The sequence below is a fragment of the Oncorhynchus mykiss genome, chromosome 4 (genome assembly GCF_057628025.1).
Source record: "Oncorhynchus mykiss isolate SJ-2025 chromosome 4, ASM5762802v1, whole genome shotgun sequence".
In the NCBI taxonomy this organism is placed as follows: Eukaryota; Metazoa; Chordata; class Actinopteri; order Salmoniformes; family Salmonidae; genus Oncorhynchus; species Oncorhynchus mykiss.
This window is the reverse complement of record NC_143025.1, coordinates 58,099,712-58,116,981: the sequence shown is the minus strand read 5'-3', so window position 1 is coordinate 58,116,981 and position 17,270 is coordinate 58,099,712. Positions and strand designations below refer to the sequence as shown.

The following is a 17,270-nucleotide window of genomic DNA, read 5'->3' as shown; positions in this document are numbered from 1 at the left end:
CCAACCCTTTTCAGTTAACCACCAGACTTCTCTTTCAACACGCAGTGTTGTGACTCCGTGTGATGAAATGATGAAGTCCATTCAACGGTAGATGTAAAAATACAGAGGACAAGCCCACTTAGCCCTGCAGCTGTCAAAGCACCGGGTGTGTAAACCTCTGTGTGTGTGTGTGTGTGTGTGTGTTACTCCCACAGGGTCTCTATCCAGAGTCCCATGGGATCGTGGACAACAAGATGTACGATGTGACCCGCAACGCCTCCTTCAGTCTGAAAGTGGCTGAGAAATTCAACGCCAAGTGGTACCAAGGAGAACCAGTGAGTGAATACATTAGAATACAAAAAAACTGCAAACATTGGGCGTTAATTACATTTTAGTTTATTGGTACAGCTTATTGTTTTTTAGCAATGTGGCCCTAGTGTTTTGTGAAACTGAACTTGTGACCTGAAGAGGGGAGCTTGGGATAACATAAGTAGTCTTAGACAAGGAGCCACAGACAGACAGGGATTAGTGAACATTTCCTCTGCAAAACATGGAGCTGGAAAAATGGATGAGGAAGATGAATGTCATTGAGGAAGTTCCCCTGTACTGTGTTTACTAAAAACCCTAACAATAGGACATAATGACATTACAGCACTGTGCCAAATAACATTCTGTATACTTATTGCACAAATCTAAACATCGACTGAGAAATACCAACTAACAAGGAGAAAATGTCGCAAAAACAAAGTCTCAGCCTTGTCACAAAACACACGGGATATAATGATATATAAAGTATTGAGTGAGAACAGTAGTTATGGGTCTTTGATCATGATACACTCTAATGAGCTTTCTATGAAAAAAGTGTGTTAGGCAGCTGTTTTCAGTGACAGTTCTCCTCTTTATCGCTCTGAGGTGGGCGAATTGCTCAGCTCCACATAATATCACATTTTATTTGTCACGTGCCGAATACAACAGGTGTAGGTAGACCTTACAGTGAAATACTTACTTACAAGCCCTTAACCAACAATGCAGTTTTGAAAATAAACTAAAGTAACAAATAATTAAAGAGCAGTGGTAAAATAACAGTAGCGATGCTATATACCCTACAGGGGGTACCGGTACAGAGTCAATGTACATGTAGGCAATATGTAAATGTAGGTAGAGTTAAAGTGACTATGTATAGATAATAAACAGAGAGTAGCAGCAGAGTAAAAGAGGGGCGGGGGGGTAGCCATTTTATTAGCTGTTCAGGAGTCTTATGGCTTTGGGGTAGAAGCTGTTAAGAAGCCTTTTGGACCTAGACTTGGCGCTCTGGTACTGCTTGCCGTGCGGTAGCAGAGAGAACAGTCTATGACTATGGTGGCTGGAGTCTTTGACAATTTTTTTAGGGCCTTCCTCTGACACCGCCTGGTATAGAGGTCCTGGATGGCAGGAAACTTGGCCCCAGTGATGTACTGGGCCGTATACAATACCCTCTGTAGTGCCTTGCGGTCAGAGGCCGAGCAGTTGCCGTACCAGGCAGTGATGCAACAAGTCAGGATGCTCTCGACAGTGCAGCTGTAGAACTTTTTGAGGATCTGAGGATCCATGCCAAATTATTTCAGTCTCCTGAGGGAGAATAGGCTTTGTTGTGCCCTCTTCAAGACTGTTTTGGTGTGTTTGAACCATGATAGTTTGTTGGTGATGTGGACACCAAGGAACTTGACGCTCTCAACCTGCTCCACCACAGCCCTGCGATGAGAATGGGGCCGTGCTCGATCCTCCTTTTCCTGTAGTCGACATTCATCTCCTTTGTCTTGATTACGTTGAGGGAGAGGTTGTTATTCTGGCACCACACGGCCAGGTCTCTGATCTCTTCCCTATAGGCTGTCTCATCGTTGTCGGTGATCAGGCCTACCACTGTCATCTGCAAACTTAATGATGGTGTTGGAGTCGTGCCTGGCCATGCAGTCATGAGTGAGCAGGGAGTACAGGAGGGGACTGAGCACGCACCCCTGAGGGGCCCCCGTGTTGAGGATCAGTGTGGCGGATGTGTTGTTACCTACCCTTATCACCTGGGGGCTGCCCATCGGGAAGACCAGGATCCAGTTGTAGAGGGAGGTGTTTAGTCCCAGGGTCCTTATCTTAGTGATGAGCTTTGAGGACACTATGGTGTTGAACGCTGAGCTGTTGTCAATGAATAGCATTCTACCATAGGTGTTCCTTTTGTCCAGGTGGGAAAGGGCAGTATGGAGTGCAGTAGAGATTGCATCATCTGTGGATCTTTTGGGGCGGTATGCAAATTGGAGTGGGTCTAGGGTTTCTGGGATAATGGTGTTGATGTGAGCCATGACCAGCCTTCAGCACTTCATGGCTACAGACATGAGCGTTACAGGTCGGTAGTCATTTAGGCAGGTTACCTTAGTGTTCTTGGGCACAGGGACTATGGTGGTCTGCTTGAAACATGTTGGTATTAGAGTCAGTCAGGGACAGGTAGAAAATGTTGGTGAAGACACTTGCCAGCTGGTCAGCGTATGCTCGGAGTACTCATCCTGGTATTCCGTCTGGCCTTGCTGCCTTGTGCATGTTGAACTGTTTTAAAAGGTCTTACTCACATTGGCTACGGAGAACGTGATCACACAGTAGTCAGGAACAGCTGATACTGTCGTGCATGTTTCAGTGTCGCTTGCTTTGATGCGAGCATAGAAGTAATTTAGCTTGTCTGGTAGGCCCGTTTCACTGGGCAGCTCACGGCTGTGCTTCCAAGGTGACATGCCCAAATGATTATTGTCCGTCGTACTCACCCCGGTCATCATGAAGTGCTTCGAGAGGCTGGTCATGGCCCACAAAGGCCAGCATGCTAGGGCACTGAACCCACTCCAATTTGCCTACTGCTCTAACAGATACACAGAAGATTACATTTCCATCGCTATTCACACAGCCATAACTGTACAAGAGGAACACCTAGGTGAGAATGCTGTTCATCAACACTATTGTTCCCTCCAAGCACGGATCCTGGACTTCCTGATGGGCTGACCATAGGCTGTGAGGATTGGCAACAACACATCCTCTACACTGACTCTTAACACAGGGGCCCCTCAGAGGTGTGTCCTCAGCTCTCTGCTGTACTCCCTGTTCCCCTATGACTGCGTGGCTTTGCACAACACCAACTCCCTCTCAACATCAGCAAAGTAAATGAGTTAATTGTTAACTACAGGAAGTAGAAGAGGGAACATCCACATCAACGGGACTGCAGTAGAGAGGGTCAGCAGATTTAAGTTCCTCTGCATCCACATCACCGAGGACTTGACATGGACCAACACCACCATTCTTGTCAAGAGGGTGCATCATAGGTAATATGTGTCTCTTCTACTTAAGGGGGCTGAAGACATTTGACATGCCACACCGGGTCCTCTCCAAATACTACTGCTGCACCATGGAGCGCGTCCTAAACGGTTGCATCACGGCCAGGTACGGGAATCGCTCCGTCCACAACCGCGAGGCCCTCCCGCAGGTGGTGAAGACGGCACAGTACATCACTGGGATCGTGCTCCCACCCATCCAGGTGATCTACTCGAAGCGGTGCCTGAGGAAGGCCACAGCGTCATCAAGGACCCCACACACCCCAGCCACAAGCTCTCCACCCCCTTACTGTTGGGCAGACATTATCAGAGCATGAGGTCTGATACCAACCAGCTCAGAGACATATCTACAAGCCATCAGACTGCTGAACACTTGAACTGGACTGACCACCTGCTCCGATTCTCCGCACCTTAGCACACATGCACTCACGCAATCACACAGACATACACGCGCTTACAGTGCATTTGGAAAGTATTCAGACCCCTTGACTTTTTCCACGTTTTCTTGCAGCTTTATTCTAAAATAGAATAGTTTTTTTCCCTCATCAATCAACACACAATAAACCATAATGACAAAGCAAAAAAACAGTTTAGATTTTTTTGCAATTGTATTAAAAATAAACACATTTACACATTTACATAAGTATTCAGACCCTTTACTCAGGACTTTGTTGAAGTGCCTTTGGCAGCGATTACAGCCTTGAGTCTTCTTGGGTTTGCCGCTAAAAGCTTGGCATACCTGTATTTGGGTAGTTTCTCCCATTCTTCTCTGCAGATCCTCTCAAACTCTTTCAGGTTGTATGGAGAGCGTCGCTGCACAGCTATTTTCAAGTCTCTCCAAAGATGTTCGATTGGGTTCAAGTCTTGGCTCTGGCTGGGCCACTCCAGGACATTCAGAGACTTGTCCCTTCCTGTTGGAAGGTGAACCTTCACCCCAGTCTGAGGTCCTGAGCTCTTTGGAGCAGGTTTTCATCAAGGATCTCTCTGTACTTTGCTCCTTTCATCTTTCCCTCGATCCTGACGAGTCTCCCCGTTGAAAAACATCCCCACAGCATGATGCCTCCACCACCATGCTTCATCGTAGGCACTCAGGCCAAAGAGTTCAGTCTTGGTGCCTTTTGGCAAACTACAAGCGGGCTGTCATGTGCCTTTTACTGAGGAGTGGCTTCGTCTGGCCACTCTACCATAAAGGCCTGATAGGTGGAGTGCTGCAGAGATGGTAGAACCTTCCAGAAGAACAACCATCTCCACAGAGGAAATCTGGTGCTCTGTCAGAATGCCCATCGGGTTTTTGGTCACTTCCCTGACCAAGGTGCTTCTCCCCCGATTGCAGTTTGGCCAGGCGGCCAGTTCAAGGAAGAGTCTTAGTGGTTCCATTTAAGAATGATGGAGGCCATTGTGTTCTTGGGGACCTTCAATGCTCCAGAAATGTTTTGGTACTGTTCCCCAGACACAATCCTGTCTCCGATCTCTAAGGACAATTCCTTCGACCTCATGGCTTGGTTTTTGCTCTGACATGCACTGTCAACTGTGGGACCTTTACATAGATAGGTGTGTGTCTTTCCAAATCATGTCCAATAATTTGAATTTATCACAGGTGGACTCCAAGTTTTAGAAACTTCTCAAGGATGATCAATGGAAACAGGATGCACCTGCGCTGAATTTCGAGTCTCATAGAAAAGGTTCGGAATACTTATGTAAATATGTTTTTTCTTTTTTATAAATTTGCTAAAAAATTTAATAACCTATTTTCGCTTTGTCATTATGGGGTATTGTGTGTAGATTAAGTTTTAAAAAAGAAAATATTTAAACTTTTTTGGAGTAAGGCTGTAATGCAACAAAATGTGGAATAAGTGAAGAGGTCTGAATGTTTCTGAATGCAGAGTGTACAAAACATTAGGAACATCTGCTCTTTCCATGACAAACTGACCAGGTGAAAGCTATGATTCCTTATTGATGTCACCTGTTAAATCCACTTCAATCAGTGTAGATGATGAAGGGGAAATACAGGTTAAAGAAGGATATTTTAAGGCAATTGAGACAATTGAGACATGGATTGTGTATGCCATTCTGAGGGTGAATGGACAAGACCAAATATTTAAGTGCCTTTGAACGGGGAACGGTAGTAGGTGCAAGGCGTACCGGTTTGAGTCGCTGGGATTTTCATGCTCAACAGTTTCCCGTGTGTATCAAAAATGGTCCACCACCCAAAGGACAACCAGCCAACTTGACATAACCGTGGGAAGCATTGGAGTCAACATGGGCCAGTATCCCTATGGAACGCTTTCGACTCCTTGTAGAGTCCATGCCCTGATGGATTGAGGCTGTTCTGAGGGCAAAAGTGGGTGCAACTCAATATTAGGAATGTGTTGCTAAGGTTTTGTACTCTGTGTGTATATACATTCATGCTCACCCACATTGCAACTGCTGCTACCAGACTCTTATTATCATTGCTAAATACTGAATAATTTTAACCATTTTTAACCCCCTATCCCCCCCTTCCCCAAATCACGTGTGAATAATGGACTATAAATTGTGCCCTCCTGTAGTATACTTATGCTCAAATGTTTACTATATTCTACTGAGCCATTTTCGTTATGTTTGTATTATCTTTTATTATTTATTGTTGCATTGTCGAGAAGGACCTTGCAAGTAAACTTTTTGTTGGACGGTGTACAGTATACCATGTGTATATCCCATATGACTAATACAACTTGAAACATGCTCATGACTGTAATTAGCCATGTGTGAACGCAGTCAGGAAGATTACTTTAATCCATAAATAGTGTTATTGATTAACATATACAGTAAGTAGGCCAATTCTATATCACTCGTTAGGATAAATCTTAAGCTGTAATGGATGGTACTGCTTGGTCTGATCAAATTAACATAATTTAATGATATACAGTATGTAATGAACCATATGTAGGTCAGTTTTGATACGTTTATTGGGAAAATATCTTTAGGTGTAATGGATTAGGTATTGGTTATTTTGATGTATTAGAATGAATGAGAAATTAGTTGTCTATAGGACTCTGATGCTCTTTTGACTACAAGTTCACCTCTACTATCTCCCTCGCACTCTCACTCTCTCTGTAGGTTTGGCTCACTGCCATGTACAATAAGCTGAAGTCAGCCACATTCTTCTGGCCGGGTGCTGATGTGGCCATCAACGGAAGATTCCCCGACTTCTACAAGATGTATGACAGGTGAGAGGACTTGCATAATGGTATTTCCTGTTTGTGGGCACAATAAAGAGGAGTATCTAATAAGAGAGCTAATGATCCTATAACGAACACCACATTTTTTTTGTAGGATACAAATTATGGATGTTATTTGGAGCATTTTTCTGCAATGTAGTGTGTTTAAACTATCCATAGTGATACTAAGAATAAAAGTGTTTCTTTCTACCAGGAACATCCCATTCGAGGAGAGAATCTCAACCATATTTCAATGGCTGAATTTGCCTCAAGGGGAAAGGTATATTATGCATCTCATAACCATTATATACTGTAATCCTGATTTTGAAGGACAGACCACTTACACTTACATCTTTTGAGAGGACTCTTTACAACATAGAACATAGTGTGTAATCTGTGTCCTTTTTTTTTCTTGTAGGCCTGATTTCTACACTTTGTACCTGGAGGAACCAGACTCTGCTGGCCATCGATACGGACCAATGAGCAGTCAGGTAGGATGCAGCTCTACTCATTAAAACCGACCAATCCATTGCGTAAGTCATTCATAACCAATCAAAACAGGCACCCTCTGTGTGGTCTGAAACAACATGTTTTGGACTCTAACAAAGCAACACTTTCCAAATGCACTGTAAGCGCGTGTATTTTTTTATTTTTTTACTATCTTGTCTCATCGCTACAACTCCCATATGGGCTCGGGAGAGACGAAGGTTGAAAGTCATGCGTCCTCCGATACACAACCCAACCAAGCCACACTGCTTCTTTAACACAGCGAGCATCCAACCCGGAAGCCAGCCGCACCAATGTGTCGGAGGAAACACTGTGCACCTGGCAACCTTGGTTAGCGTGCACTGCTCCCGGCTCGCCACAGGAGTCGCTGGTGCGCGATGAGACAAGGATACCCCTACCGGCCAATCCCTCCCTACCCCGGACGACGCTATGCCAATTGTGCGTCGCCCCACGGACCTCCCGGTCGCGGCCGGTTACGACAGAGCCTGGGCGCGAACCCAGAGTCTCTGGTGGCTTAGATTGACATGTAAACTATATCTTGTCTCCAATGTTTATTTAAAAAAATATATACTTTTGCACAATGAACACTTGTCTCTCAAATACATTGTTACAGTTGTTGGTTAGCTGGCTAGCAAATTTTAGTCATATTAGCATAGACGTGACATCAGTCAAAACAAGACATGGTATCAAGAACAAGATTTTTTTTTTTTTAACTATCTGAAATTAGCCACCTACGATTTCCCACATGGCAGTTTCTTGTCAATTGTTGCTTGCTATCTGGAATCACAACAACACCTAGCCTCCAGAATCACAACAACACATGGCCTTCTTCCCCATTGAAGCGTGCGCAATGTTTTTGTGACGTCTATAACGTGTTGTGTTCTATGTTGTTATTAATCTTGTATGTATCCGTCACCACAAAAAGTTCCCCCTCAGCCCACATAAAAAAATAGTACAGTTTTCTAAAGAATACTATTGTACTTCCAATTGAATTCTGTAGTAAACTGTAGAATTCTATACTCCACACTAGTGTCCCTTGATATAGTCCTTCTCTATGTGATATGCCATGGGTAATATCAATTTTTATAGTTTACTTCGCTACTTGAATCATCTCTCTCCGCTCTTCCGCTCCGTGCCACTCTCTACACAGGCCTAGCAACGCCCCCTGTCACTCAAGGAGCGCATTTGATGTTCCTCAACCAAGAGACACTTGCGGTCAGTCTGCATGGTCAATGCAGCACATGCAACAATGTTGATGACAATGATGCCGTTTTCTCTTTGCTTCTTAATATAAATCCACTAGTTCTGTAATGACACTGTTAGTTTGTGTTTCTTACACCAGCAAACAACTAGTTTGCCTTTTCTTAGCAAGTTGCCCTAAATCTTGTGAGATGCTAATTGTTAGCCGCTAATGCTAGTAGCTAGCTAATAAATGTACTGAGTAAGAGCAAACGTAGCTAGCTAATTGTTAAGAGAATTATATTCTCAATGTTCATAAACTGAACTTCAATTGAACTACTCGGTCTTCTACCAAGAATTTATAAGATTCTTGTTGAAATGAAACAGACAAGAGGCCAGTCTACAATAGTCAGCAACGTTTATTTACGAGAGCCAATCATATCATGTACATTAGTTTATATATCACACATAACGTCATAAGTGTCCCTCCTCTTCTATGACAATGCTTTATAACACAAGTTTATTCCAACACATACATTGCTTATCATATCCTGCCACATGTTACACAATCTACTGCAAGCCTAACGGTTTCTCGCCCCCCAGGGTGGGGACGAGAACTCTATCCTGTTATCAGTTCCACTATGGTCACAAGTTGTCTGTCACAAGTTGTCTGTCAACAGTTCCTCTTTTCCTATGCACAAACATTCAAATCATTATACAGAGACAGGGTAGAATTCTGTTAGTTATAGTCCTATCATAACTTTAAACTTATACATAATTTAGTCATTATACATAAAATTCATAACACTAATACAGCCTGATAATACCAGTGATGGTGTAGACCTAAATCAGCATGTTTGTGCAACAGTATCTTCTAAATCAAAGCAAAGCAAGAATATGTTAGCTACATGAAGTAGCTAAGATAACATGCAATGTAGCCAAAGCTTATAGGTTCCCCTAGGAAACACTTATCAACACTTTAGTTCCTACCCTGTCACAATAACTCATCCCTGGCATTTGTTGTCATCTCAATCAACACTATTCAAAATGCCCACTGTTATATTCTAACTATAGAATTGCAGTAGTCATTCTATTTCCATGATTCCAACAGTTTTGCTTTAATTCACAAGTCAAATCGCAGTTGCAACATTTGGTTTAAAATAAGTCCTAGATTATTTGCCCATATCGTGCAGCCCTACATGACAGTGTGGAAATTATCTCAATTGAGCAGTGGTGGAAAGTGCATATGTAAAAATACTTTCAAGTACTACTTAAGTCTTTTTTCTTTTTGTATCTTTACTTTACTTATTTTTGACAACTTTTACTTCACTACATTCCTCAAGAAAATACTGTACTTTTTACTCCATACATTTTCCCTGACACTTAAAAGTACTCGTTACATTTTGAAATCTCAGCAGGACAGGAAAATGTTCCAATTCGCGCACAAGAGAACATCCCTGGTCATCTACTGCCTCTGATCTGGAGGACTCACTAAACAAATATGCTTTGTTTGTAAATTAGGTCTGAGTGTTGGAGTGTGCCCCTGGCTATACGTAAATAAAAACGATGTGATCTGAAATTAATTATTTATAGGTTTTACTTTTGATACTTAAGTACATTTTTATCAATTACATTTACTTTTGATACTTAAGTATATTTAAAACAAAATACTTTTACTCAAGTAGTATTTTCCTGGGTGACTTTTGAGTAATTTTCTATTAACATATCTTTGCTTTTACTCAAGTATGACAATTTGGTACTTTTTCCACCACTGCAATTGAGTTCAGGAAATGCAGAAATTTGTTTTGGTTGAAGTGAGGGCTGGGCGATATGGCCTAAAAGTAATATTAAAAAAATAAAATAAAAGATTTTTGGACGATTCACGATATATATCTCAATTTCTTGTTTTTCTCTAAACAAATCAAAAAAGGCCATGACACAATTCTTAATTGAATTTTCTTTATTAAAATAAAAAAATATACAAAGCCTCGAGGCCTATTTGTGCAAAACAAATGAACTCCACACATCTTTTTTGGGGGGGGAATGTTTGACTACTAGCTGTTTGAATATGTAATTAATATAATAATTTTGTTTGAAAATATGTTAATTTGTTATGATTTAAAACAGCCTGTGGTTATTTGCTTTTGGATTGGCAGAGTGATACAACTACTAACACCTTAGCTTACAGCTGGCCTGAACATTACTTTTTTGGCGGGTCCAGTTGTTCAGGCGGGTCCAGTTGTTCAAGCGCAATGCTTTTATCATGTTGCTCCCGCTGTCAGTTGTCATGCAGTTGTCAATATCGTCCATACATATTTTTTATCTCGCTACACCAAATGTGATAACGACACGCATGTTAAAATATCAAAACAAACTCTGAACCAATGACATTAAATTGGGGACAGGTCGAAAAGATGTATGGCAATTTAGCTAGTTAGCTTGCACTTGCTAGCTAATTTGTCCTATTTTGCTTGCTTGCTGTTGCTAGCTAATTTGTCCAGGGATATAAACACTGAGTTGTTATTTTACCTGAAATGCACAAGGTCCTCTACTCCGACAATTAATCCACACCTAAAACGGCCAGCCGAATCGTTTCTAGTCATCTCTCCTCCCAGGCTTTTTCATCTTTGAATTTATATGGTGATTGGCATCTACACTTTCATACTATTACCACGACAACCGACAAAACATTTCGTCTTTCAATCACCTACGTGGGTATAATCAATATGGAGATGGCACGTGGGTGCCTGCTTCTATAAACCAATGAGGAGATGGGAGAGGCAGGACTTGCAGTGCGATCTGCGTCAGAAATAGGAATGACTTCTATTTTAGCCCTTGGCAACGCAAACGCTCGTTGGTGTGGGTGCAATAATTGAATAACATGGATTTCTAAATTTATTTTGCGACGCAAGCAACGTGTCCGGTCTGGTCAGCATGTTAGTCTCACGCATTCCTCCCATTCCACCGTGTGTTTCAGTTGCAGGTGATGGAAGAGTTTGGTTGTGCTGTTGCTTTTCGTAACAATTGTCTTTTGACACATTTTGCACAGGACATTCGTTTGCTGAATATCAGACCTCTTAAACCCGAACCACTTCCATATTACTGAAAAAACATTTCTGCCCTTTTTGGGGGTGATTTCATCCTCGAGAGGCTGAGCTGCAAGCATTTCGCTACACTTGCATTAACATCTGCAGTATTAACATCTGTGTATGTGACCAATAACATTTGATTTGATTTGAGCTGGCTTCCTCACTTCTCCGGCATGGTTACGATTTGTGAAAGGCTGTCTAAGATTGTGATTGGTGGATAACCTCTGCACGTGTTGGCACGCAATTGGGACATGATTCAACATTGGGCTGACAGAGAAGAGACCGTGAGATGCTGCATTTGTAAAACGTTACAACATTATAACATAACCTCGATTCTTGCGATAGAGGCTTTTTCCATATCGCACTAAAACATAAACTCGACTATATCGAGGAAAAAAAACTTGATATATCGCCCAGCCCTAGTTGAAGTTGATTTGAACAGTATAAAACAATCATAATGGAGAAAGACCCATTGAAATCACTTAGAATGTATGTGTTGCCACCCTAGGATCACTCACTACTCGTATAGCAAATGTAGAACTTTTATTATTAAAAAACTAAAATACTGTCCAATGTTTTTAAAATACTGTGATATAATATTTTGGCCATATCGCCCAGCCCTACTAGACAGTCTAATGTACTTGTCCTCTTGGTCAGTTGTGCACCGGGGCCTCCCACTCCTCTTTTTATTCTGGTTAGAGACAGTTTGCACTGTTCTGTGAAGTGAGTAGTACACAGCGTTGTACGAGATCTTCAGTTTCTTGCCAATTTCTCACATGGAATAGCCTTCATTTCTCAGAACAAGAATAGACTGACGAGTTTCTGAAGTCTTTGTTTCTGGCCATTTTGAGCCTGTAATCGAACCCACAAATGCTGATGCTCCAGATACTCAACTGGTCTAAAGAAGAACAGTTGTATTGCTTCTTTAATCAGAACAACAGTTTTCAGTTGTGCTAACATACCTTCAAAAGAGTGTTCTAATGAATTAGCCTTTTAAAATGATAAACTTGGAATAGCTAACACAACGTGCCATTGGAACACAGGAGTGATGGGTTGCTGATGATGGGCCTCTGTATCCCTATGTAGATATGAAAATCTGCCATTTCCAGCTACAATAGTCATTTACAACATTAACAATGTCTACACTGTATTTCTGATAAATTTGATGTTATTTTAATGGACAACATTTTTTGATTTTCTTTCAAAAACAAGGACATTTTGAAGTGACCCCAAACATTTGAACGGTAGTATGTCCATTTTACTGTGGTTAAAATTAATCAAAATGTTGATGGTAGTATGATAAACTACAGAAAGTATACATTTATCAAGTTTGACATTTCTATGTTAACTTTTTGAAAATACTAATTAATGGACCAAAATGCTAACAAATCTCAAAATGGATAGGTAGATGCAAAAATGTCATTTCAGCCTGTGATGCCTGGCCTTTACAAGAGTACACCAAAATTACTTCTTAGATCAGTTACTTCCACTAGATACTTTTGGTAATTTCGTGTATGTGGACTCCTGCTTGTCAAATGTTTAATTCCAAAATCATGGGCATTAATATGGAGTTGGTCCCCCCCTTTTACTGCTATAACAGCCTCCACTCTTCTGGAAAGGCTTTCTACTAGACGTGGCTTGCTTCCATTCAGCCATGAGCATTAGTGAGGTTGGGCACTGATGTTGGGTGATTTTTAGGTCTGGCTCTCAGTCGAGGTTCCAATTCATCCCAAAAGTGTTCCATGGAGTTGAGGTTCGGGCTCGGTGCAGGCCAGCCAAGTTCTTCCACACCGATCTTCAACAAACCATTTCTGTATGGACCTCTCTTTGAGCACGGGGCATTGTCATGTTGAAACAGGAAAGGGCCTTCCCCAAACTGTTGCCACAAAGTTGGAAACCCAGTATCATCTAGAATGTCATTGTATGCTGTAGCGTTAAGATTTCCCTTCACTGGAACTAAGGGGCCTAGCCAGAACCATGAAAAACAGCCCAGACCCTTACTCCTTCTTTTGCTTGTGTGGCGTACCACTTCACGGCTGAGCCGTTGTTGCTCCTAGACGTTTTCACTTCACAATAACAGCACTTACAGTTGATCAGGGCAGAAGTTTGAGGACTTGTTGGAAAGGTGGCATCCTATGACTGTGCCATATTGAAAGTCACTGAGCTCTTCAGTAAGGCCATTCTACTGCCAATGTTTGGCTATGGAGATTGCATGGTTGTGTGCTCGATTTTATACACCTGTCAGCAACGGTGTGGCTGAAATAGCCAAATCCACAATTTTGAAGAGGTGTCCACGTACTTTTATTTATCATTGCAACGGTTGGCTAATTTGAAGAATCTCAAATATAAAATAGATTTTGATTTGTCTAACACTTTTTTGGTTACTACATGATTCCATATGTGTTATTTCATAGTTTTGATGTCTTCACTATTATTTACAATGTAGAAAATTGTAAAAATAAAGGAAAAACCTAGAACCTGTCTAAAGTTTAGATGTTACAATTGTAATAAAAAAATATACATTTTTGCTAAGGTGTTGTCTCACCCGTTGCATTGCTCAGAACTGTTGACCCAACTCAATAGGTGGTCTGTCACGAACCTGTCTTATGTTCTGGTGTCCTCATTAAACAGTAATTGGCGTAGTCTGGTAGTTTTGCCATTTTAGCTAATCCTAGTCTGCAGGTGTTATTGCAATATACTAGTCACGTATGCGAAAGCACTACAGTGAATACTAGTGTACTACAGTCAGATTTGCAAAAACACTACATTGAGTACTTGAGTACTTTTAGTACTTGAGTACTAAAAAATGTTTTTACCTTAATTTATACAGGTTTTTCTCATTGAGATAATGTCTCTTTTCCAAGAGAGACCTGGTCCAATAGCAGCAGGGGTAGCATACTACAGTCATCTGCAAAAACACTACATTTAATAGTACAGTAGTCTGTAAACGTCTGTAAAAACACTACAGTGAATACTGTAGGATAGTATTTTTTCAGGCGGGAGAAAATAAATGTTATTTGAATTGAATGACTATTTGTTTGCAGGTGATTGAGGCCCTGCTGAACGTAGACAGGTTGTTGGGATTTCTAATGGACGGCCTGAAACAGAAGAACCTACACCACTGTGTCAACCTGGTGCTCCTGTCTGACCACGGTGAGCAGTGTTGCCCCAACACACAGTCAGATCACACTGTACACAGACAGTACTGTATTAGTCTGTGGTCTCTGCGATCAAAAGTAGAATCGGCATCCTTAATTTATGCACAGCATTCAGATTAATGGTAGATACTGTAGGATGGGAAAGGGAATCGGCTTATTCCTTGTGGCGCAAAGGGCCTCGGAAAGGAAAAGTACAGCACAGGAGAAAAGCACTAGAAAACAATGTGGAAGCAAGGGAGGCAGAGGAAATTGTTTAATTTAATGTCTTTTGACGTGAAAGATAAGTGTTGAAGTACTTCATTTTATGGCTCTGCTGTAAATCTGAAGTGATGCAATCGTGAGCATCTGCTACTCCTCAAAATGAAAGAGGTCTAGGGAAGAAAAGATGAAGTAAAGATTTTCCTCCATTCCTTAGTGAACCATAAAAGCAATGAGCTCATATCGCAAGTCGGTATCTGCCAGGTGAATGATGACAAACATCCCCAAGCTATGACATAATGGCTACATTACTGTCCTCATAACCTAGTAATCCACTATCAAACTTGCTTATGGAGTTATTTTAATTTACATGCACCAGCTTTTATTGTACTAGTAGCACAAATGACATGGCACTCAGCATCATAGTCAATATTTGCATATTATCACAAGATCCACAATATTTTTGTAGAACTCTTCCATATTACGACGACAGGGTAGCCTAGTGGTTAGAGCGTTGGACTAGTAACCGGAAGGTTGCAAGTTCAAACCCCCGAGCTGACAAGGTACAAATCTGCAAATCTGCCCCTGAATAGGCCGTCATTGAAAATAAGAATTTGTTCTTAACTGACTTGCCTAGTTAAATAAAGGTAAAAAATGTTTTTTACCATATTGTCCTCGAAGCTATAGCCTCTGCTCTAGGGCCCTCCATTGTGGGAGTGTTTGAATGTTTACTGTCAGCCATACATACTCAGCTTTTGCTGAGACCTAGCACCTGTTGCGTGGAAATCACATGCCAGAGCAGAAACCGTTGAAAAACAAGGTCAGTGTGAACGCTGGAACACCATGACTGTGAGCTGAGCGTGAGGAAGCCAGGGAGGTTCACAGAGTAGAGGTCTGTGAAGAAGATGCTCGCAACATCTGCATTACATGTGACGTGTCTAGTCTTGTAATTATGTGTGTAAAGGATGAGCCGATAGCTGCTGGCCGCTCAACTGGCCTTGTAATAAGGTCCACGTTGCAGGGTTGTAATTTTGATGTTGGGTTTGTTGGTTGGTTATATACAGCATATGGGAATATCCTTTTATTTAGGCTTTTATCACAGATGCATTGATCTTTGGGTTATTTTTAGTCATGAAAAGGTTGTCGTTTTCACATCTGCTTTTGAAATTGATTGATTATGAAATGAGGATGGAATCCTAGTATCAATAGTCAGTGTAAACAATTTCAAGTAAATAGTATGCTGACATACTGTATATGAACTTCCTCTGTTGCAGCTTTATTCTCTCTTTGAAATCTGGTACAGATAAGACCGTGTGATTATGGAGCCGTTTGAAGTCCTATACTGTCGTTTATTGTCCTACATTTCTCTCCTATTGCTCTGACTGCCCAGTTGCCAGGAACAACAATACAAACAACAGCGACTTGTCTTTATTGTTGACGTGTGTGTGTGGTGTGTGCGTGTGTGTGTGTGTGTGTGTACTGTAATTGCAGGAATGGAGGAAGCTTCCTGCAAGAAGGCTGCATTCGTGAACTCGTACCAGGACAACGTGGATGACTTCACTGTCGTCCAAGGCCCTGCTGCACGAATCCGACCCAAGAGAGTCCCTGAAGACTTCTACTCCTGTGAGTTTTTGTTGATGATAGCGTGTCACTTCCAACTGTCTTCCTACCCTTACATTGCAATGCCATCCAGTGTTACAGCTGGTTCCAATTTGCTTCCTTCCACTTGGCCCTTACCCTTTGATAATATATAACAAGATGGCGCCGATAGACATGGTCGCCCTGTTCATGGCTCCTAAGCAACTTTGCATTCCGTATTGTTTTTTGTGTTATTTCTCACCTTTTATTAGCTCAGAATGTCCTTTGCATTATTATATACAGCCAGAAATAACTTTGGGATATTAGAGCGGCGGTAACTCACCGGCATTTTGATCAGAAATATGACTTTCCTGAATTGGATTCTTCAAAGTAGCCACCCTTTGCCTTGACAGCTTTGCACACCCTTGGCATTCTCTCAACCAGTTTCAAGGAGTAGTCACCTGGAATGCAGTTCAATTAACAGGTGTGCCTTGTTAAGTTAATTTGTGAAAATGACTTTCTTCTTAATGCGTTTGAGCCAATCAGTTGTGGTGTGACAAGGTAGGGGTGGTATACAGAAGATAGCCCTATTTGGTAAAATACCAAGTCCATATTATGGCAAGAACAGCTCAAATAAGCTAAGAGAAACGCCAGTCCATCATTACTTTAAGACATGAAGGTCAATCAATCCGGAACATTTCAAGAACTTTGAAAGTTTCTTCAAGTGCTGTCACAAAAAAATCCATCAAGCACTATGATGAAACTGGCTCTCCTGAGGACCGACACAGGGAATGAAGACCCAGAGTTATGTTGCAGAGGTTAAATTCATTATAGTTACTAGCCTCAGAAATTGCAGCCCAAATAAATGCTTCAGGGTTCAAGTAACAGACACATCTCAACATCAACTGTTCAGAGAAGTCTGCGTGAATCAGGCCTTCATGGTCGAATTGCTGCAAAGAAACCACTACTAAAGGACACCAATAATAAGAAGAGACTTGCTTGGGCCAAGAAACACGAGCTATGGACATTAGACCGGTGGAA

The 17,270-nt window shown here is 41.6% G+C and overlaps 1 protein-coding gene across 9 annotated transcripts in view; it reads left to right on the top strand.

Annotated features, from left to right (window-relative positions):
* The window catches only part of LOC110522031 (ectonucleotide pyrophosphatase/phosphodiesterase family member 1), a 67,183-nt gene that overhangs the window by 14,399 nt on the left and 35,514 nt on the right, over window positions 1-17,270 (top strand). For 7 of the 9 annotated variants that reach the window (XR_016495353.1, XR_016495352.1, XR_016495351.1 and 4 more), the window contains 6 exons: window positions 195-314; window positions 6,420-6,529; window positions 6,735-6,800; window positions 6,939-7,011; window positions 14,340-14,448; window positions 16,143-16,274. Coding sequence is in view for 6 of the 9 variants with exons in the window: in XM_021600094.3 (XP_021455769.3) it covers window positions 195-314; window positions 6,420-6,529; window positions 6,735-6,800; window positions 6,939-7,011; window positions 14,340-14,448; window positions 16,143-16,274 (610 nt within the window). In the remaining 3 variants the exon portion in view is untranslated. Of the gene's footprint in view, window positions 1-194; window positions 315-4,917; window positions 5,003-6,419; window positions 6,530-6,734; window positions 6,801-6,938; window positions 7,012-14,339; window positions 14,449-16,142; window positions 16,275-17,270 lie in introns of those variants that run through there. The other 2 variants (XM_090232374.1, XM_090232372.1) reach the window with 1 other exon arrangement.